Here is a 24,461-nt window from a genome sequence, read left to right as displayed (position 1 = left end):
AAATACAAAGGTATATTTAATACAAAGGTATTATTTAGTTGAGCTTTCGGTCAATCGACCTTCATCAGAGCATAACTGTGCGTAACAGTGCATAATATGGTCTGATGAAGGTCGATTGAACGAAAGCTCAGCTACCATCTGACTGAAGGTGTGCAGACACTTTTTCTTGTTTCTCCAGTTTTACTTATGAATGTAAAATATGTAATGAATCAAACACATACCACCATCTTGTTGAGGGAGACCCAGCAGTCCTGGGGGAAGTCCTGCAGCATGGGAACCAGGAATTGCAGACAGCCATCCCAGTGACACAGCAGCAGCATCATACCAATCAGGTTGAAGATACGCATCACTGCACTGGCCAGGTCATAGGTCATATGAAAGATCTGAAACAGAGATGGAGAGACTGGGAATTAGTTAAGGCGGAGAGGAAGGACAAGTGTGTGTGTGTGTGTGTGTGTGTGTGTGTGTGTGTGTGTGTGTGTGTGTGTGAGAGAGAGAGAGAGAGACAGCGAGAGAGAGAGAAGCAGAGAGAGAGAGAGAAGCAGAGAGAGAAAAAGAGAGACAGAATCACAGTCACAGAATTCTTCAAGATTTCCTGTTTAATTTTATGCTAGATTCTCTAGTGATCAAGACAACCATTTTAGCTAAATCGCTAAGATCATGGGGAGAACAGATGAAATCGGTCTATCCTTCTCTAAACCCAACCAGATAAAATCGGTCTATACTTCTCTAAACCCAACCAGATAATTTGGTCTATCCTTCTCTAAACCCAACCAGATAATTTGGTCTATCCTTCTCTAAACCCAACCAGATAAAATCGGTCTATCCTTCTCTAAACCCAACCAGATAATTCAGTCTATCCTTCTCTAAACCCAACCAGATAATTCAGTCTATCCTTCACTAAACCCAACCAGATAATTCAGTCTATCCTTCTCTAAACCCAACCAGATAATTTGGTCTATCCTTCTCTAAACCCAACCAGATAAAATCGGTCTATCCTTCTCTAAATCCAACCAGATAAAATTCACCCAAAACATATACAACATACGTATTTCTGAGCCCTAAGCAAGAAACCAAGCTGGCCACAAGGACAATCTCCTTTCAACGATCCCTGAGGAGGTATTAGTAAAATACAAGATGGAAGACTAAATGCAGCTCAGTCTTCTCAGTCCTGGCACCCCAATGGTGGAACCAGATTCCCCCTGACGCCAGGACAGCAGAACCCCTGCCCATCTTCTGAAAACGTCTGAAATCCTACCTCTTCAAAGAGTATCTTAAATAATCCCACTAACCCCCCCCCCCCCCCCCCCCCTCTAAAAAATTTAAACATAAAAAGAACACCCTTGCCTTTCACACTACCACTGACTTTGCTGATAGCTACTTTATTGAGGGAAATTGTACTTACTATGACTGAGATATTTCGTTGTCCCACCTAGCTATCTTAAAATGAATGTACCTGTAACTCGCGCTGGATATCAGTGTCTGCTAAATGACTAAAATGTAAATGAGGATGGTGCAATGCTAACTCACAGTCACTGACTGATGCCATTGGCCTCATACACTATCTCAACCAGGTCTTTGATTGGACATGAATCACCAGTTGATCTTTCTTAATGCCACTTTAACCTTTTAGGGCTTCTGACAGTTGGTTTCTAATATGAGCTGGCAACTGACAAAATACTGCACTTCAGCACATCTATTTATAGAGTCCTGCTGCTGCTTAGATGTGAACGTATGATTAGTGACATGTTGAGGGGGAGAGGAGATAGTCACAGGACCAGAGCTATATTTACAGTATGCAGAGTTCTGCTAACTTAGTTTAAGACACAGAATCAGAATGGGCGTCATGTTGGCACCAAAGGTTCCAAGAGAATTACATTCTACAGAGAATGCAGATTAGAATGTTACTGTCATGGAACGTTTGGTGCCAACATGGAGGACTGATTGGCCAACTGTATGGCTCTAATCAGGCACCATGGACAGCGCCAAGGTTCTTATGGTGTTGTGAGAAATCTGAAAATAGTGAACCAAAGAGAAGCAGAAATAGGACACATTTTTTAGGCAGATTCTCCGCATTTTTGTGTGAAAATGTAATCACCAGAATGACTCATTCAATTAGACCCTCTAGTCTTCCAACCAACATTTTGTTTTGGTGTTTAAAACAATAAACACTCACATAATCAATTGGAGGAGTGAATAGCAACTACAACAACAACAACAAACTGCTACTACCACAGCACAAACAGTTATGTCGCCATGGCAATTCCCATTAGTAGAGGGTACAGTTTAAAGTGGAACTGACATAGTGTGAACTACTTTGCAGAAATTAAACAAACAGATGGTCATTATATCGGTCTAAAATATCAAATATGCAGTTTATGCTTCAAAACCATCTTTATAAGAGGTTTAAAAAATAGGTTATATTTGACTCAAAATTCAAATTACGTAGAGTAAGGCCTTGTTGGCAGAATTAAATGGATGCAGTCAACGCATGATTAATAAAATTCCACAATAAATCGCTAGATAGTCTAATAAATATTGCTATATCAGGTTGTAAATCACAGCTAGTACATTAACTGCCTCCAGCCATTCAGGGGATGAACTGTTTCAGTTTCACTGACCCAATACTTTGCACAAAAACGGACGAAAAGAGCAGTGATTGGGAATCTCAACACAATCAATCTAGCTATGCAGTCCCGTTACGTGGATACGGCTATAGTTAGATTATCTATTTATGCAGGCCTACTTATTTAGCAAGCTAGCTATATGGCTTGATAGCTAAGTAATTTAGCTAGCTAGAACCTAAACTGACACAAAGCCTTGTACTGCAGCTAGCTAGCTAGCTGCTGGAAGGATGTCATGTTATCGCCTGGACAAGTGTGTGAGTGGAAGACTTTTCCCCCAACCTTTTATTGGGCTACAGCTATTGGGATCACTAAGCTAGCTCCTCATTTACTTAAACTTGAACGACTGTTAGCATATCTCTTAGTTGTCAATCAAAATGTATTGGGCATTGATCAAATGAGCAGGCAGGCAAGCTGTAAACCCCATTCACTTGTGGGTTATTATGGGACTGGGGGCAGGCTGCAGGAGGCCGAGCAGGCTACTATTCCTCATCGTATTCACAGTGTAATTCCAACTACGCGCTGAAAACGTTTGAGAGGGTTTGCCTAGCACCCACTGTGCTAGACTTTAGCACATCTGGCTCAGGCTAGCTAATATCGTTGTTATTATTGTGCATAGGCAACTTTATTTATTTATTTGTTTATTTATTTGCACCAAAGAAAACAAGTGATAGGCATCAATACAGATAAAAACAAATAAAATAAAAAACGGTGTCCAAGGGCTTATATAAAAACCACACCACAAGCAAACAATATACAATACAAAATAAAAAAGGTTTGTTAAAACAGATAACAAAACCTACTCATTATAAATTAATAAATTAATTGATCAGTAATCACGATTATTTTTATTTTATTTTTATGTGTGTGTGCATGTGTGCATGTGAGTGTGTGAGAGTTTGGCTATATGGAGGAGGTTACTGAGTAGTTTGGTTCATCAGGCTGACCCCCAGTCTTCATGGAGGAGGTTACTGAGTAGTTTGGTTCATCAGGCTGACCCCCAGTCTTCATGGAGGAGGTTAATGAGTAGTTTGGTTCATCAGGCTGACCCCCAGTCTTCATGGAGGAGGTTACTGAGTAGTTTGGTTCATCAGGCTGACCCCCAGTCTTCATGGAGGAGGTTACTGAGTAGTTTGGTTCATCAGGCTGACCCCCAGTCTTCATGGAGGAGGTTACTGAGTAGTTTGGTTCATCAGGCTGACCCCCAGTCTTCATGGAGGGGGTTACTGAGTAGTTTGGTTCATCAGGCTGACCCCCAGTCTTCATGGAGGAGGTTACTGAGTAGTTTGGTTCATCAGGCTGACCCCCAGTCTTCATGGAGAAGGTTACTGAGTAGTTTGGTTCATCAGGCTGACCCCCAGTCTTCATGGAGGAGGTTACTGAGTAGTTTGGTTCATCAGGCTGACCCCCAGTCTTCGCTTGAAGTTATTGAGGGATGAAGATGTTTTGGCAATGTGAAGATAAGAATTCCAGAGTATGGTACCTCTGTATCTGATAGAGAATTGACTATGTGAGGTGCGGCAGTGGGGAGGGGGAAGGTTATTGCAGTGTCTTGTGTTATATAGATGGATTACAGAATTAACCTGGAAGAATCCAACTGAGGGAGAGATAGCCTACCTGTTGGTTGTTTGATCAATAGGACTGTAAAGTTCCCCCCAAAAGTAAGACTCCCATGGTGTTTATATATTTGCAGAAAACCAAATCAGGTATATTTTGTGACTTTTGCTACTGCTTTCTAAATAATGATCTAAACAAAGTTGCGCTGTTCTGATGCCTGTAAACACAGTCCACTCAACCCTAAACAGTGGAGAGGCACGTCTAGCACTGTACTCAACACTTCCTCTCCAAACTCTACACTTTGGTGGTTCCAAAAGGGTTGTTTGGCTGTCCCCATAGGAGAACCCTTTTTGGTTGCAGGAAGAACCCTTTTGGTTCCAGGTAGAACCCAAAAGTGTTCTACCTGGAACTAAAAGGGTTCTTCCTGCAACCAAAAAGGGTTCTTCAAAGGGTTCTCCTATGGCAGGGATGGGCAGCTTTGATGGGGCCACAGTGGCTCGTGGGTCTGCAATTCTTCACATTTTGCCATAGGGTGGTGGAAAATGTTTGCAGTTTTTAATATGATAACTGATGATCAATGGAACCCACGCCGATCGGTAATTCCACCATGCGTAATCTCCCGAGTGGCGCAGTGGTCTAAGGCACTGCAGTGCAGTGCTAGCTGTGCCACTAGAGATCCTGGTTCGAATCCAGGCTCTGTCGTAACCGGCCGCGACCGGGAGACCCATGGGGCGGCGCACAATTGGCCCAGCGTCGTCCAGGGTAGGGGAGGGAATGGCCGGCAGGGATGTAGCTCAGTTGGTAGAGCATGGCGTTTGCAAAGCCAGGGTTGTGGGTTTGTTTCCCACGGGGGGCCAGTATGAAAAAAAAAAAAATCTATAAAAAATAATGTATGCACTCACTAACTGTAAGTCGCTCTGGATAAGAGCGTCTGCTAAATGGCAAAAATGTAAATGTAAGTTTAAATAGCTGGCCGCTAGACTAACTTAACAATATATATTTTTCTAATGGTGACATGGGCTAATTTTGTGACTGCTGATGCACAACCAAATTTCGAAATTCCACCTTGTGTATTCTATTATTCTAACTCTCAACAGTAAGTTGAGACCTCGACTGAGTAATATTATTTGTATCTGTCTGTCTGTCTATCTGTCTGTCTGTGCCTGTTTAACACCAGCCCATCTCAGCACTCATCTTCCATGCATGCCAAGTATCCTCCTCTACCCATCATGCACCGCTCTGTGTGTTTATCGCATAATGGCTCCAGAAAATCCAATTATCCAAAGGTCATGTGCACACACAGGGCCCAGTGCATCCATCCACCATCCGTCATCCGCACCATCCGCCATCCACACCAGGGGCCCAACCAAACACAAAGTACCCCTCCAAAAAATGAATAGAGCAGGGGCATATATGTCCTGTAGATTAACAAATAACTAGATATGACAACCAACTAATCAGAAATCCCTTCCGAAGCCAACAAAGAGACAGAACATTTATGGAAACACAATTAAACCCTACGAGGAATGCTAGCCTAACTGAATTATGGTTTGGTAATAGTAACAATTAACAAGACATACAGTATAATCACAGTGAGAACCCCCTCCGGTGTACCATATTTTCACCTGCTCCTCCTCAGGCGTCTTAATTGATTAAATGTGTTTGCCTCTCTAATACGAAGATGAGCTGACGCCTTCTGGGATTCGCAGGTCAAAGGGGGAGACGGCTACGACACTGATGGTGATTAGGATGCAAAGTGTGTTTAAAAGCTTAAACCCTCCTGCCAACAACATCACACATATTTCAGTGGGAGACAGGTCGAGAACAGCAAAGTAAACCTCCTGGCCCTTGACAAACGACTGGGAACAAACTAACATATGCAGCTTGCAGGCAGGGCCGGGTACAGACTGATCATCTGTCTCACAGCTTATTGGGCATCAGCCAACAACTAAATGTCTGAGAAGGAACTCAGTGACTTAACAGCACCTAGACCCAGATCTGCTTTTTATTCATCTATACAGAAGTCCAAATGGATTGGGGACCAAGAGTTCCTGGTTACAGAACAGTGCGGTGTGCTGGTTGAATATTCTATGCTTGACAGAGCATTCTATGATTGTCTACTTAGACAACTTGCAACTTGTCTGGACAACCTTTTGCATAATTCACTACCCCTCACTCCCCCTCAATATCCCTCACTACCTTTCAATACCCAATTCACTATCTACAATTCACTACCCCTCACTACCCAATTCACTATCTACAATTCACTACCCCTCACTACCTCTCAATACCAATTCACTACACCTCACTACTCAATTCACTATCTATAATTCACTCTCTACAATTCACTACCCCTCACTACACCTAGAGTAAAGCACTTTAGACCTACAGTGGAAAGAGTGGTAAAAAATCCAATCCATTATCATTATTGCCATAGGACATTTAGTGATCTCATTGTCTATAAAGGACTTCTGTAAAATGCTGTCCTACCTCACTACTGTACCGTCTCTCTGACAATACTTGTGCTTGTCCTCCCGATACAATATTATCCCGATACTTAGGTGCCAATACGATATGTATTGCGATTCTCATGATTCTCATGATTCTATATGTATTGCGATTCGATACGGTGATTTTATTGCAATTCGATGTTCCAAACATATTGCTGACCATATGTCTTCCGCAGAGGGACAAAATAAATCCATGAGAATGAGTTTTGATCAGTCATGGAAATAAAAGTGCTGAAAACAAATTGCTTCCCTATTTAAAAAGAAGATGGACAACAAACTATGAGGGAAAATACTTGATATGTAACTGTATCGATTCTTCCCCCTCATCACTAATAGCCATCTAACTTTATTAGCATATCCATCTATAGCAGGGCTGCCCAACCCTCTTCCTGGAGATCTACCGTCCTGTGGGTTTTCAGTCCAACCCTAATTTAACACATCTGATTCTACTTATTAGCTGCTCAACAAGACCTTAACTAGCTGAATCAGATATGATCAATTAGGGTTGGACTGAAAACCTACAGGACAGTAGCTCTCCAGGAAGAGGGTTGGGCAGCCCTGATCTATAGTGACTAAACCATGTAGCATGTAGCCATGATGCTGTGAGTGGGCACTACAGATTAATAGTGGATGAGATGAGTTTCCATTTTACAAGCTCCAAGAGACCGGGTGAATGGTGCTATATGTCTACTATAATTATAATCATTCATCCTTTCATCATGACCACAAATAGTGGATGAGGCAAGGACGAGTTCCCCTCAATCCATTATGATAATTATACTAAGCCATGTAGTGTTTCGGGGCGGGGGGCTGTGTGGTGTGTGGTCCTACCTCTTCCCACTGGTGGATGTAGCGGATGAGCCGGGACAGCCTCAGCAGCCTTAGCAGACTCAGGATCTTAGTGAAGCGTACGATCCTCAGGGCCCTGGCCGTCTTATACATCTCAGAGTCGATCCCCTTCTCCACGATCAGGAAGATATAATCCACGGGGATCGAGGAGACAAAGTCCACGATGAACCAGGTCTTCAGGTACGTCCACTTGATGGTCTTGGGGTCCAGGATGATGTCAGAGTTGTCCTCGATGATGATGCCCGTGCGGAAGTTGAGGACCAGGTCCATGAGGAAGAAGGTGTCGGAGATGACGTTGAAGATGATCCAGGGGGTGGTCGTCCCATCGTTGAAAAAGGTGATGCCCACCGGGATGACAATCAGGTTACCCACCATGAAGAGAAGCATTGTGAAATCCCAGTAGAACCTAGAGAGAGAGAGAGAGAGAGAGAGAGAGAGAGAGAGAGAGAGAGAGAGAGAGAGAGAGAGAGAGAGAGAGAGAGAGAGAGAGAGAGAGTTTGTGTATGTGTTTGTTTGTTTGTGTGTGTGTGTAGGCGGGAAAGGGAGAAGCGAAAGGGAGAGGAGGAGGAAAGGGGCGGAGTAGCTACCATTGTATCAATATGTTTTGACCATGACAGTTTGCAATCCAGGGTTACACCAAGCAGTTTAGTCTCCTCAACTTGCTCAATTTCCACATTATTCATTACAAGATTTTGTTGAGGTTTAGAGTTTAGTGAATGATTTGTCCCAAAAACGATGCTTATTACTTGCCACCCATGCTAAAACTGACTGCAGCTCTTTGTTAAGTGTTGCAGTGATTCCACTTGCTGTGGTAGCTGACACGTATAGTGTGGAGTCATCAGCATACATAGACACACTGGCTTTACTCAGAGCCAGTGGCAGGTCATTAGTAAAGATTGAAAACAGTAAGGGGCCTAGACAGCTGCCCCGGGGAATGCCCAACTATACCTGGATTATGTTGGAAAGGCTTCCATTAACAAAACACCCTCTGTGTTCTGTTAGACAGATAACTCTTGATCCACGCTATAGCAGAGATGTAAAGCCATAACGCATAAATTTTTCCAGCAGCAGATAATGTCAAAATCTCCACTGAAGTCTAACAAAAGAGCTCCAACAATTTTCTTATTATCAATTTATTTCAGCCAATCATCTATCATATGTGTAAGTGCCGTACATGTTGAGTGCCCTTCCCTATAAGTGTGCTGAAAGTCAGCTGAAAGTCAGTTTACTGTGAAATAGCATTGTATCTGGTCAAACACAATTTTTCCTAAAGGTTTACTAAGGATTGGTAGCACGCTGATTTGTCGGCTGTTTGAGCCAGTAAAGGGTGCTTTGCTATTATTGGGTAGCATAATTACTTTTCCTTCCCTCCAGGCCTGAGGGCACACACTTTCCTGTAGGCTTAGATTGAAAAGATGGCAAATAGGAGTGCCTTCAGAAAGTATTCATACCCCTTGACTTATTCCACATTTTGTTGTGTTACAGTCTGAATTCAAAATGGATGAAAAAAATATATATATATATCAACCATCTACACACAATACCCCATAATGACAAAGTGAAAACATGTTTTTAGACATTTTAGCAAATATATTGAAAATTAAATACAGAAATATCTCATTTACATAAGTATTCACATCCCTGAGTCAATACATGTTAGAATCACCTTTTGCAGTGATTACAGCTGTGAGTCTTTTTGGGTAAGTCTCTAAGAGATTTGCACACCTGGATTGTACATTTTTTGCAGTATTACATTAGTACCTTGTTGCAAACAGGATGTATGTTTTGGAATATGTTTATTCTGTACAGGCTTCCTTCTTTTCACTCTGTCGATTAGGTTAGTATTGTGGAGTAACTACAATGTGGTTGATCCACAGCCATTAAACTCTGTAACTGTTTTAAAGTCACCATTGGCCTCATGGTGAAATCCCTGTGCGGTTTCCTTCCTCTCCGGCAACTGAGTTAGGAAGGACGCATGTATCTTTGTAGTGACTGGGTGTATTGATACACCATCCAAAGGTTAATTAATAACTTCACCATGCTCAAAATGTCTGCTCTTTTTTACCCATCTACCAATAGGTACCCTTCTTTGCGAGGCATTGAAAAACCTTCCTGGTCTTAGAGTTTTAAATTCACTGCTAGACTGAGGGACTGAGGGTACAGAGATGAGGTAGCTCGACTGAGGGTACAGAGATCAAATCAAATCACATTTTATTTGTCACATGCGCCGAATACAACAGGTGTAGACCTTACCGTGAAACGCTTACTTGCAAGCCCTGAGGGAGTCATTCAAACAACATGTTAAACACTATTATTACACACAGTCCTTGCATCTTATTATGTGACTTGTTAAGCACATTTTTACTCCTGAACAAAGGGGTTGAATACTTATTGACTCAAGACATTTCAGCTTTCCATTTGTAATTAATTTGTCAACATTTCGAAAAACATAATTTCACTTTGACATTATGGGTTATTGTGTGTAGGTCAGTGACCAAAAATCTCAATTTAATCCATTTTAAATTTAGGCTGAAACACAACAAAATGTGGGGAAAAATTTGCTAATCTTGCCAATGAAAAATATCAGGTGGTTTTGTGATGAATGAACCATCTGATTCAATGAATGATGGAGATGAGTTTTCCTTTTTTCCCAAAATTGTATTTAAGGTCCTCCAAAGCTTTTTACTATCATATCTTTATATAATTTATCTTTGTTTCATAGTACATTTTCTTCTTCTTTTTATTTAGTTTAGTCAAATGATTTCTCAATTTACAGTATGTAAAATCCAGTTAGCTGAGGTGTAAAGAGCAGGTTAAACGGTTGGGTGCTGCTGATGACAGTCAGAGGTAGAGGGGAGAGGGGAGAGGTAGGCTAGTGAGCTGCTGATGACAGTCAGAGGTAGAGGGGAGAGGGGAGAGGTAGGCTAGTGAGCTGCTGATGACAGTCAGAGGTAGAGGGGAGAGGGGAGAGGTAGGCTAGTGAGCTGCTGATGACAGTCAGAGGTAGAGGGGAGAGGGGAGAGGTAGGCTAGTGAGCTGCTGATGACAGTCAGAGGTAGAGGGGAGAGGGGAGAGGTAGGCTAGTGAGCTGCTGATGACAGTCAGAGGTAGAGGGGAGAGGGGAGAGGTAGGCTAGTGAGCTGCTGATGACAGTCAGAGGTAGAGGGGAGAGGGGAGAGGTAGGCTAGTGAGCTGCTGATGACAGTCAGAGGTAGAGGGGAGAGGGGAGAGGTAGGCTAGTGAGCTGCTGATGACAGTCAGCGGTAGAGGGGAGAGGGGAGAGGTAGGCTAGTGAGCTGCTGATGACAGTCAGAGGTAGAGGGGAGAGGGGAGAGGTAGGCTAGTGAGCTGCTGATGACAGTCAGAGGTAGAGGGGAGAGGGGAGAGGTAGGCTAGTGAGCTGCTGATGACAGTCAGCGGTAGAGGGGAGAGGGGAGAGGTAGGCTAGTGAGCTGCTGATGACAGTCAGAGGTAGAGGGGAGAGGTAGGCTAGTGAGCTGCTGATGACAGTCAGAGGTAGAGGGGAGAGGGGAGAGGTAGGCTAGTGAGCTGCTGATGACAGTCAGAGGTAGAGGGGAGAGGGGAGAGGTAGGCTAGTGAGCTGCTGATGACAGTCAGAGGTAGAGGGGAGAGGGGAGAGGTAGGCTAGTGAGCTGCTGATGACAGTCAGAGGTAGAGGGGAGAGGGGAGAGGTAGGCTAGTGAGCTGCTGATGACAGTCAGAGGTAGAGGGGAGAGGGGAGAGGTAGGCTAGTGAGCTGCTGATGACAGTCAGAGGTAGAGGGGAGAGGGGAGAGGTAGGCTAGTGAGCTGCTGATGACAGTCAGAGGTAGAGGGGAGAGGGGAGAGGTAGGCTAGTGAGCTGCTGATGACAGTCAGAGGTAGAGGGGAGAGGGGAGAGGTAGGCTAGTGAGCTGCTGATGACAGTCAGAGGTAGAGGGGAGAGGGGAGAGGTAGGCTAGTGAGCTGCTGATGACAGTCAGAGGTAGAGGGGAGAGGGGAGAGGTAGGCTAGTGAGCTGCTGATGACAGTCAGAGGTAGAGGGGAGAGGGGAGAGGTAGGCTAGTGAGCTGCTGATGACAGTCAGAGGTAGAGGGGAGAGGGGAGAGGTAGGCTAGTGAGCTGCTGATGACAGTCAGAGGTAGAGGGGAGAGGGGAGAGGTAGGCTAGTGAGCTGCTGATGACAGTCAGAGGTAGAGGGGAGAGGGGAGAGGTAGGCTAGTGAGCTGCTGATGACAGTCAGAGGTAGAGGGGAGAGGGGAGAGGTAGGCTAGTGAGCTGCTGATGACAGTCAGAGGTAGAGGGGAGAGGGGAGAGGTAGGCTAGTGAGCTGCTGATGACAGTCAGAGGTAGAGGGGAGAGGGGAGAGGTAGGCTAGTGAGCTGCTGATGACAGTCAGAGGTAGAGGGGAGAGGGGAGAGGTAGGCTAGTGAGCTGCTGATGACAGTCAGAGGTAGAGGGGAGAGGGGAGAGGTAGGCTAGTGAGCTGCTGATGACAGTCAGAGGTAGAGGGGAGAGGGGAGAGGTAGGCTAGTGAGCTGCTGATGACAGTCAGAGGTAGAGGGGAGAGGGGAGAGGTAGGCTAGTGAGCTGCTGATGACAGTCAGAGGTAGAGGGGAGAGGGGAGAGGTAGGCTAGTGAGCTGCTGATGACAGTCAGAGGTAGAGGGGAGAGGGGAGAGGTAGGCTAGTGAGCTGCTGATGACAGTCAGAGGTAGAGGGGAGAGGGGAGAGGTAGGCTAGTGAGCTGCTGATGACAGTCAGAGGTAGAGGGGAGAGGGGAGAGGTAGGCTAGTGAGTGTTCAAGGCTACGCAGTCAGAGAGGGCTCACTGCAGGTGCAACGCTGAGTCATTACACTGCGACTGACGCAACAAGGTGTGAACCATGTACCAGATGGCGAACACAACTCCACAGTTTACACCACAACAATAACATATTTGATAAAACCCTGTTAGTTATGATATTTGTGAGAACTCTGACATGACAACTCCTATGAGACTTGTATTTATTGTGTTGCATAACTCTCCTCAAAACTATATGGTCAAATTACATACACTGAGTATACCAAACATTAGGAACACCTTCCTAATCTTGAGTTGCACCCGCTTTTGCCCTCAGAACAGTCTCAATTCGTCGAGGCATGGACTCTACAAGGTGTCGAAAGCGTTCCACAGGGATGCTGGCCCATGTTGACTCCAATGCTTCCCACAGTTGTGTCAAGCTGACTGGATGTATCATACTGAGTCAACATTATTTGATCACATTCGTTAAGATGAGCTGAGCAGAAACAGCACGAGGTGTGATTAAGGCTAGCTGCAGAGTTTATCATTCTGCCGGCTCCACTTTCGGTTAGGCAGGAGCTGTCCACTCGCCAGTGGTGCTGAAACGAGGGACGGAAGCGCCCATGTGTCTTTCAAGAAAGCCAGTGACGCAAAGATGCAATTTCACGACCATGTAAACAATGGCATATCATGCAGAGACAGGGCCCAATTCACGAAAATAAAGCATTTCATAATCAACATGACCCTTTCAAACGCGAGAGGACCCCGATTTGTGTGTCAAAAGTCGTGAGAAGTAAATTATCCTTATCGCTGATAAAACCGTGATAAACGGGCAAAGCGAACCCCTCATTAAAATGCATGATCCGGGGAGTCATAGAGTAATAGAGGTGGATATGTCTCGAGTGAGCATGCTTGAGGTTTTAGCACACTTGGCTCAAGGTGACATTCAATTACTGAGTGCATCACACACCCCGGCAGTCCTATCAGCCAAGGATCTGGCCGACAGCCATAGGCTACTACGCTAACCTCGACTCGAAACAAAAACAAACCATCTTTAATCTAGCCCCACGGTAAATAGCCTAGTAATTTACGTAATTTAATAATTGTGGGCCAAGATTAGCCTATTGTTCTGAATGCGATCGATGCGAATGAGTTCACAAATTGAAACAAACGCGAGGCTTGGTTGGGTATCCCTGACATTCAACAGACTAGCTAGTGTTTACAACCTTGAAAGGGCACGATATCATCGCTATTCATAAAGCCTATGCCGAGAGCTTTGCACACAGGTTGTCTTTGAAATAATCTAAAAAGCACTTCTAAAAAACATGCTTTGTCAATGGCCCATTGTTTAATGAAAATCGCTGCATAGATGGGCTTCATTCATTAAAATGTGATATAAATGTGTAGGCTAAAATACCAGCCAGAACAGGTGGAACATATGTCTTATAACAACTAATAACAATGGATGTGTCGCACAATGCACAATGACAATATCATTCTATTGCTGGGCTCCTGGATTCTCAGTATAACTTGTTGATGGTGCTATGGGGCCAAAAAAAGGCACTCCATGACATTGCCAACATGCACATACATACATAGCATAACTCTTACCTGAAATCACTGTAGGGGTGGATAATCCAATTGCCCGCTGATTTAACCCGCTCTTGCTCCCTCTCCACCGCCTTTTGACTCCCATACATGCGTAAGGAGAATTTGTTAACTCCAGGCTGCAGCATGGCACTGAATTGTCGCTGCATGAAGGTGCTTCCGTCAGGCTCGGCATCCTCGGCCTGGATCTGGGGTCCATCCTCGGGCTTCTGGAAGGTGACAGAGTTTCTAGGCTGCTGGGTCGTCTGAGTCTGGGTCGAGCCGTGCAGCGATGAGGACGCTTTCCTGCTCGGTGCGTTGGAGAAGGACACCCTGGAGTCCTTTTTCTCGGGGACGCCGGTGGAAACCGGGGTGACGCCGGGGTTTACGCTACCTTCCCCCTGGCCCTGCGTCATGGACCCTGTCGTGGAGCCATCCATGCTGGCCCTGGCTGAGTTACAAGCACCGCGCCTAAGGGACGAGTCCTCGGCCCTCCCCGCCCCGGCAGTCTTGTTGGAGATGATGGAGCGCAGGCTCCCGGTGCCGGAGTCCCTCCTGCATTCTCCGTTTTTGTTGCATTTCATTCTTAAAATTGGAGCGGTGGTGTTGCAAGCATCACCTGCTGCCGCGTTTAAAACCTCTACTGCGACAGCTGCTCCAGACGCCTCCGCCCCTGCCGCGCTGTTGGTCTCTCCGCGCCCGGCAGCATCTCCCGGACAGGTTGTGGTATCAGTCGCTTTGGATGCTACAGTGAGCTTAGTAGCAGCAGGCGCGCCCTCTGCTTGCAGTAGGCTGGGCTCGTTGTTGGTGGAGTTCTTTCCGGTAGCCGTGGCCGCGGCTCCCCCTCCTGGCGTAAAGTTCTTCATCCTGATACTCCCGCCTCCGCCACCGCCGTTCCACCCGGTTCGGCGCAGCCGCGGATACTGAGTCTTGGACTCGTCCTCACCGTCCTCCGCCTCGTCTATGACAGCGTTGCTGGCCACGCCGGGCTGCTTCACAGTCGGGGCACTCTGGCTGGCAGCAGCAGCGGGGACAGAGTCAACACAATTGGACATGGCACCTTTGGGCGCGCTGATGTGGCTACATCCGCTGCCGCCCGCCACCTTCTTTTTCATGGTCGTAGCAGATGAGCCTGGTGAAACCTCATTCTTGTCCATGACATTGGGCATATCAAATGTTGCCTCCAATTATCTTTAGAGAAACCCGAACAGGGACAGAGGAGAGGGGGAGAGAGAAAGGAGAGAGAGGAGGAGGTGGACGTGACTTCTTTGCAAACTACAAGAGTAGGTATCTGTGCTCACTTTCAGAGATCATGTAAGCTTTTAGCGGCAGTTGCTCCGTGATTAAGTCCCATTCAGCAAACCATGGGCTACTGTAAACCTATAGCCTTATTAAATTAACTTACAATTACATTCTAATCAATCAAACTCCCAAAATATTCAACAAGCTATCAGCTAAAATCATGTGAAATCGGGTAGGGTCAATTACTCATATAGCATTCAAACGCTCAATTAAAACGGCATGAAAGTAATGAAGCAATGATGTCATTTTTTAGAGGGTGTTTTCAATGACAATATGTCAAACAGACGTGTAGCGCCCTCTACTGTCCATACAGGTGGAATAGATAGAATGAGATCTCAAAGTGATAGCAGTCTGTTTCCTTTACCCCATCATCTGCACTTATCTGAAAGAGCTGAGCAGGTAAACTTCCACAGCAACAGCAACTTTCCAATAGGCATCTACCATACTTTCCCCTATCTCATGTTTCCATATGAGGACATGACAATCAAGATATAAGGGGAGGAGGCCACTTCTATCGAAATGCGCCTTTTATAAGCATCATATCCTTGAATCAAACTATTTGGGTTTTCATCAAAGATTCTCCTCAAAGATACAGCTTTCAATTTACACCAAACGTTCCAAGAATCCAAATCGGATTGTAGGAATGATCAAATTATGTTTTGGAAGTGAGGTACTGTCACCCAAAAGTTAGATTAAGATATTAGTGAACAGATACAGTAATGTGTGCAGGCAGGCACCAAAGTATTCTTGCTGGTAGGGTTACATTATATCACAGTTTCTAGCCTGCTGTTACCTCCATCAACAGGTGCATGTAACTTTTTGTAACCACATGATTATTTCAGGACCCCTTTACAGGACAGAAACAATGTTTAATCCATCTCCAAGTTTACCCAAGCATTCACAACCGGTGAGCTGAGCACGTACTGAAATTGAATAAATCATACAGTGATCAAATCAGACCAGCAGTAGGATACGGAAGAACAGCCCTGACAAAGGACCCAAGCTCCAGACACACTGTCTGATCTGATATAGGACAAGGATGCCTTTGAGAGAGATCAATGGTTAGGGAAAACGTGCCCAGTATGTATTTATCGCCAAATCCTATTTCAACCTTATCTACGTCATACACATGATAATACAGGCAAAACTGTATATATGTTCTGATATTTTACCTTGTCCATTGAGACCTTGCTCTTCTGTTACAGAACCAGTGAGAACTATATGAGGACGGACACACACACATACACAGCTTTCAGAATCACTGACGTTGATCGCACACAGTCTGTGTCAATGACATTCAGAGGTTGTCTGCAATCACTGAACTTGTCTCAAACATCCATGCAGCAATGTTAAACTACGTTTCCCAGGGGTCAATGGGGTTGTCATGACTGTTCTGAGGCTCCTTGCCGCAGGTCTCTTACCTTTTCACAGTGACGCTGTCTGTGAGATGCCGGGTCCAGTCTGAGCTGGCAGATGGAGTGTGTCTCTTGCTCTGCAGAGGCTGCCTGCCTCAATTCCACTTCCTGGTATGATGACACATTAGAAGTATGATGCTCTGGGTTAATTTGCATAAAAGTCAGAGTTCCAAAAAAGAAAAAAAAGACTAATTGATCTTGGACGAGGTCCAACGAGATATGAGGAATCCCTGAGAGAGACATTTACTATTTTATTGTTGTTATTGTCGTTATTAAAAAAAAAATATTATTATTATTTACTACCATTTTATATTATTATTTGTTATTCTTTATTTTTTTATTACAATGTATATTGTATACATTGTTTCTTTGGCAATATTGATACAATGTTTTTCATGCCAATAAAGCAGCTTGAATTTGAATTTGACAGTGTCAGGCTGGTTGAACAGATGCTGCTGTTGGGTGGTCTGGTGGAACAAACCTGAGAGCAGCGTATGCTGGCAGCGTCAACATTCATCATTGTTGTGTGAGAATTTGAAGTTGCAGCTATAACCACTCACACAGGGTCAGCTATTCTTTCAACCCTCTAATGGTTTAGGTTAAAATTGGGGTTAGCGTAATCTGGTCCTAAATCTGTGGTTAAGGTCAACCTTATGATAAAACCTCAGCTACCTTTTTTCCACACTGACATCCCAGGTGTATGTGGACTGGTTATAACATATTTATAGGGTAAAAATAAGCATTTCAGTCATGCACAGAAGGTTTAGTGAAAGATATACAGTAATAATGTTTACTTCCCCCTCTACCGCCTATTGTTCCCAGGAAGCTAATCAGGTGAAGGTGTGGATGACACCAGGCCGGGTCTCTTTCTCTCTATTTTTGTTCCCCACCCATTTCTTCCTTCTCTCATTTTCTCTCCTCCACACACACACACACACACACACACACACACACACACACACACACAGACACAGACACACACACAGACACACACACAGACGCACACACACACAGATACACACACACACACACACACAGAAAGACAAGGCAGCTTTAAATGGGTCATAATGGGTTTAGGCTGATAGTGCTGCAGCAGTAGACAGGAGAGGGAAGGTACCGTTACACCAGCAGGGCTGATAAGGAAATGACTTGGGTGGGGGGCCCCACATAGACTAGAACAGACTAGAACATACTGGAACCTATGCTATCAACACATTGGTATGGGGTTATTTTCTGTTTATCCATTCTCATTTCAACGCCAAACCCACAACTGGTGTGTGTGGCCAAAGAGCTCTATTTTCATTGTCATCTGACCAAAGCAACGGTTCCAATCCAAGTGCCAATGCCATTTATCAAACTCCAAGCGTTTATATGTGCTGGATGATATGAAACTAGAGCTCTTTGACCACGCACACCAGTGGTGGGTTTAGAGTCAAAACAAGGATACATAGCAGTAAAATATGCTATGGGGCTATTTTGCTCCCACTGGTCCTGGGGCGCTTGTTACGGTCAACGGCATCATAAACTTTACCCAGTACCAGGACATTTTAGCTAAACACCTGGTTGCCTCTTTTTTTAGCATACAATATGGCTCAGTATTTGTATTATTTATTTATTATTGACCTTTTATCAAGGGTGCCAATAATTTTGGACCTGACTGTACATGACTTGGATAGGGGCTTGGTCTGAAACACATTAAAATGTTCCAATGATCCCTTCAGTGATATTAGGTGTAAGCCTAGGGGTAGGGGTTAGGGGAATATTTAGGCTGGGCTACACAGAACTTTAGGTTACGACTGTAAGCCCGGTTCTCTGATAGTATGAGTGAGGTATTTCACTTTATTACACTACACCAGCCATGATTGGCTGGACGTCGAGACGTGTGCGTCCGGGAAGGATGTCCCTTCTACCCTATAAAAGGTCAGACGCAGCGTCTCTGAGTCATTCAAAAATAAGCCACACCTCTTCCTCGCTCATGCAAGGAGGGTGGTCTGGTGAAATACCTCACTCATACTATCAGAGAACCGGGGTTACAGTCGTAACCTAAAGTTCTCTTTCAAAGTATTCATTTCGGTATTTCACTTATGGGATATACTGACTCCCGTATTGCCAGACAAGCTTATCCTGACGACCGACTGCCCTGTGCGATATATCACACAAATGGGCTTTGCCCTTCAGAAGATCCTACACCTAAAACAGTATGCGCCAGGATCGGTGCAGTGACATCGAGCCTATAAAACTTCGCAAATGTATGACGCGAAGCTGCAACTCGCTGCTGAGCAAATATCTTGGATAGATATGCCCTTAAATAAAGCCCAGGACGTAACCATTCCTCTAGTGGAATGAGCCCGTAGGCCAGCAGGAGGCTGAAGACCCTCCCTTGTGTAGGCCAAAGCAATAGCCCCCACTATCCAGTGGGATAGGCCTTGTTTAGTGAGCACTTTACCTGTGTAAGGTTTCGCCCAGGAAATAAACAACTGATCATATTTCCTAAATCCCTTAGTCCTGTCCATGTAGATGCGCAGAGCGCGTGCTGGATACAACATATGCAACCGTCGATGTTCCAGAGAGGAAAACGGTGGGGGGAAAAAGCTACCAGCTCCAGAGGAAGACACATCAAAGATGGGTTAACAATCTTAGGGATAAAGGCGGGGTTAGGCCGCAACGATACCCTATTGTTACCAGGTGCAAATTGTGAACACGACGAGTGCACCGAGAGTGCGTGAATGTCACTTACACGCTTGGCGGAGGCCAGTGCTAGTAATCGCGCAGTCTTAAATGAAAGCATCTTCAGCTCCACCTGATCCAGGGTTCAAAAGGATGTTGGCATAGAGCATCCAAAACGGGCGACAAGGGAGTGTTGCCCCACTGTCGTGCTCCCAAAACCCACATGACAAGCTGAAATAGCTGCTAGATATGCCTTAATAGTAGAAAAATACTTTCCTTTTTCTAATAATTCCTGTAGAAACGACAGGATTACCGGGACAGAGCACTGGAATGGCACTGCCTGTGATACAGTGCACCATTCCTCAAACACTGGCCATTTACAATTATAAAGGGACCTGGTGGATGAGGCTCTAGCACTCTGAATAGTCGAAATGACATTCTGAGGAAGCCCGACAGTGTTCAAGTTGAACCATTCACGGGCCAGGGCCAGAGTGCCAACCGTTCCGGGTGAGGATGGAAAATCTCCACAGATGGCCGGATTGCAGTTGAGTGATCTCCGCTAGCCAGTGTTTCCCTGGCCAATGTGCCGCTATTAGTATGAGAGATAGACCCTTCTCCCGCACCCTGGCTAGGGTGGGGTAAATCAGGGCCAGTGGGGGGAATGCATACAGGAGGACGCGTGGCCAGTCGTGCGCCAACGCGTCCACTCCCATCCGTGACTCCCGATCCCTCAGGGAAAAGAACAGTGGACACTGAGTATTTTCCATCTATGCATAAAGATCCACTACTGGAATTCCGAAGTGCATCCAAACCTGATTGGCTACTTCCGGGTGAAGCTCCCAATCTCCCGGTATAGAGGGTTCCCCCTGGAAAGTAAATCTGCCCCCAGATTCAGTACTCCCGGTATATGAGTAGCTCTCAGTGACTGGAGATGCACACTGCTCCACATAATCAGTCTGTGTGTGTAAGTGAGGGGATCTCAGTCCCCCTTGTCTGTTTATGTGAGCCACAACAGTGGTATTGTCTGTTTTGACTAGAACATGACGACCCTCCAGAAATGAGAGGAACGACTTTAATGCTAGGGACACTGCAAGGACTTCCAGGCAGTTTATGTGAGTAGAACGGAGATGTGGTCCCCACACCCCATTTACTGCTCTGCCCTCGTGGGTCGCACCCCAACTGGAGAGAGATGCGTCCGTTGTGACTACTGTTCTGGATAAAACAGTGCCCACCTGGGCACCCTGTGAAAGAAACGTCCAGTGCCTCCAGTGGCCCAGCGCTACCATGCAGTCTATGGAGATCTGTACACGGTGACGTTTGTGACGTATTGGGCTCAGACCCAAAGAGACCCAGCATTGAAACCCTCTCATATTCAAACGTCCTAATGGGATGACTACTAAAACCGATGCCATCAACCCTAGTAGCCTCAGGCATGTTTTGAAAGAGACCAGGTTCCCTCTGCGAAACAGTGCTAGGCAATCTTGGAATGTTCTTATCCGTTCCACTGAAAGGCGAGCTTTGAAAGATACCGAATCCAGGATTAAACCTAGGAAAGAGATTGTCTGCGTGGGAATCAGAATGCTCTTTACTGTGTTTATTCTGAAACCTAGAAATGTCAGGTGTTCCAATAATAGCTGACTGTGTTCGAAGACCTCTTGTCTCGATTGCGCGCACAGCAGCCAAGGGTCTATGTAAGTCATCAGCCGAATGCCCCTCTCTCTGAGTGGGGCTATGGCTGCCTCGGTACACTTCGTAAAAACACGAGGTGACAGAGAGGCTGAAAGGGAGCACAAGAAATTCATAGATTACACCTTGAAAAGCGAATCTGAGAAATGTCCTGTATATTGAGATGTGAAAGTAAGCGTCCTTCAAATATCTCGAGTAAAAACCGCAGTGGCTTTGCTCTGGAGGAACAATTTGTATTGCCCTTTTCCCTACTAGCGATGTGATTCCCCTTGAGCCTGACAGCGAATTGTAGTCTGTATCCCCTGTCGATCATTCCCTGTACCCAGTTTGACTGCGCATGTCGGCCAGTTCTCTCTCCGCTCCGAGAGAGGGCTGACCAGGCTTTCCTTCATTGCCGGAAAAGCCTTGCACCCTCTGTCAGGGAGAGGGTGTACTACAGTTCATGACGCACTGCGCATGTCCGGCTTCGTACGGTGAGAGCGCTTATGTGACCAGTCACCACAGAAGGAGCGGTAGCTCCCTCTGGTGGCGTTTTAGGGAGGCACTATTTACATTTTTATCATTTATCATTATCATCATCACACCGAGTGGGTGTCCTTGGCCGATATCTTCTTTCCACAAGAGCAGATTCGTGCCGAGAGCTTCTCCTCGTTTGGGGTGGGAGATGTTTTCGTCGCCATAGCTTGGATGCTATGTTTTTAGCTGTCAGAAAAAAACTAGCGTGGCAGGCTAGTCCGATAGCTAGCAATTAGTGGGTTAACTCCGACAGTGCCACTCGGTGTGATGGCCGGATACCATTTCCGAAAGGACAGGTTAGAAAATATAGCTTGGTGTAACTAGTAAATACTTTTCTTGCCGAAGTAAAAAAAAAAAAAAAAAAGCTAGCTAGAGTGGTGGCTAGCTTGCCGACGACTAGTCACTGTTTGGATACAGCTAACTTGGTCGAGTTAGCCGTGTCACAGCTGTACCCGTTCCTCCCTCGAATAATTTTCCTCTAGCTATGGTGAAGGGAAAGGAAAATTGTCACCACCGCACAATCCCGAGAATAGCGCCCGGTGAGCGAGTTGTAAGCTCACGTCTGTGGACAGTTTAGCTATTTCTGGGAAATGCAGTCGTGTCGAGGTAAGCTTTTTTTGATGAAAAGCTAGAAGAGGTGTTTGAACGACTCAGAGATGCTGCGTCTGACCTTTTATAGGGTAGGAGGGACATCCTTCCCCGAAGCACACGCCTCGATGTCCAGCCAATCATGGATGGCGTAGTGTAATAAAGGCTTCTGACGAATACGCTGGCGCGTATCCCATAAGTGAAATACCGAAACGAATACTTTAAAGAGAACACACAAAAGACACCATCCATCTTCCCACTATGCACATAAAGACTCAACAGAAGAACATCAGGTACCATATTTGAAAAGACAATAAAATATGCGGAGTGAAATGGAGTGTGCATAGCCGGGTGAGAAGTGTACCACGGCCATATGTAACTCTGTGTTGTTGTTTTTATCGCACTGCTTTGCTTTATCTTGGCCAGGTCGCAGTTGTAAATGAAAACTTGTTCTCAACTGGCTTACCTGGTTAAATAAAGGTGAAAAAAATATATAATCTTTCTCCATTTCCTCCTTCAGGACAGGGCTCCTGAGGGAGCAGAGCTATGATTGGCTCCCAGGCTGAGCTCATAATTAAACCGTGGTGATTGGGTTATTTGGTGATTACTAATCAGCATGGCACCACTTAGCCAATAGTATATAATAGCTTCACATAATGGATTTCAGCCCCTGCTTATTGTTCAGCGACCAGTTTGAATACTTCAGAACACCATTCCTAGTTCCTACCTACCTTCCTTGAACCTTCCTACAATCTAAACTAGATGCCCTCAATCTCACACAAATTATCAACGAACCTACCAGGTACAACCCTAAATCCGTAAACATGGGTACCCTCATAGATATCATCCTGACTAACTTACCCTCTAAATACACCTCCGCTGTCTTCAACCAGGATCTCAGCGATCACTGCCTTATTGCCTGCGTCCGTAACGGGTCCGCGGTCAAACGACCACCCCTCATCACTGTCAAACACTCCCAAAAACACTTCAGCGAGCAGGCCTTCCTAATTGACCTGGCCCAGGTATCCTGGATGGATATAGATCTCATTCCGTCAGTAGAGGATGCCTGGTTGTTCTTTAAAAGTAATTTCCTCTCAATCTTAAATAGACATGCCCCATTCAAAAAATATAGAACTAAGAACAGATATAGCCCCTGGTTCTCCTCAGACTTGACTGCCCTTGACCAGCACAAAAACATCCTGTGGCGTACTGCATTAGCATCAAATAGCCCCCGCGATATGCAACTTTTCAGGGAAGTTAGGAACCAATATACACAAGCAGTTAGGAAAGCAAAGGCTAACTTTTTCAAACAGAAATGTGCATCCTGTAGCACTAACTCCAAAAAGTTTTGGGACACTGTAAAGTCCATGGAAAATAAGAGCACTTCCTCCCAGCTGCCCACTGCACTGAGGCTAGGAAACACTATCACCACCGATAAATCTACAATAATCGAGAATTTCAACAAGCATTTTGCTACGGCTGGCCATGCTTTCCACCTGGCTACCACTACCCCGGCCACCAGCTCTGCACCCTCCGCTGCAACTTGCCCATGCCCCCCCCGCTTCTCCTTCACACAAATCCAGACAGCTGATGTTCTAAAAGAGCTGCAAAATCTGGACCCCTACAAATCATCTGGGCTAGACAATCTGGACCCTTTCTTTCTAAAACTAGCCGCCGAAATTGTCGCAACCCCTATTACTAGCCTGTTCAACCTCTCTTTCGTAACGTCTGAGATCCCCAGAGATTGGAAAGCTGCCGCGGTCATCCCCCTCTTCAAAGGGGGTGACACTCTAGATCTAAACTGTTACAGACCCATATCCATCCTGCCCTGCCTTTCAAAAGTTTTTGAAAGCCAAGTCAACAAACAGATCACCGACCATTTCGAATCCCACCGTACCTTCTCCGCTATGCAATCCGGTTTCCGAGCTGGTCATGGGTGCACTTCAGCCACGCTCAAGGTCCTAAACGATATTATAACCGCGATCGATAATAGACAGTACTGTGCAGCCGTTTTCATTGACCTGGCCAAGGCTTTCGACTCTGTCAACCACCGCATTCTTATTGGCAGACTAAATAGCCTTGGTTTCTCAAATGACTGCCTCGCCTGGTTCACCAACTACTTCTCAGATAGAGTTCAATGTGTCAAATCGGAGGGCCTGTTGTCTGGACCTATGGCAGTCTATATGGGGGTGCCACAGGGTTCAATTATTGGGCCGACTCTTTTCTCTGTGTATATCAATGACGTCGCTCTTGCTGCTGGTGACTCTCAGATCCACCTCTACGCAGACGACACCATTTTGTATACATCTGGCCCTTCATTGGACACTGTGTTAACAAACCTCCAAACGAGCTTCAATTCCATACAACACTCCTTCAGTAG

At 45.5% G+C, this 24,461-nt stretch overlaps 1 protein-coding gene across 1 annotated transcript; it reads right to left on the bottom strand.

The window, feature by feature from the left end:
• Positions 1 to 209: 209 nt before the first annotated feature.
• Positions 210 to 15,076, bottom strand: LOC311098850 (uncharacterized protein; the record flags this gene model as incomplete). The annotated part of the gene is made up of 3 exons (XM_084139418.1): positions 210 to 383; positions 7,523 to 7,946; positions 13,932 to 15,076. The coding sequence occupies 3 exons, from the start codon at positions 15,074 to 15,076 to the stop codon at positions 210 to 212; spliced, it is 1,743 nt and encodes a 580-aa protein (XP_083995544.1).
• Positions 15,077 to 24,461: the final 9,385 nt, after the last annotated feature.

Source organism: Coregonus lavaretus (assembly GCF_964263955.1).
Source record: "Coregonus lavaretus genome assembly, chromosome: 23".
Lineage (NCBI taxonomy): Eukaryota > Metazoa > Chordata > Actinopteri > Salmoniformes > Salmonidae > Coregonus > Coregonus lavaretus.
The sequence above is the reverse complement of the archived record's forward strand: the minus strand, read 5'-3'. Positions and strand labels throughout refer to the sequence as shown.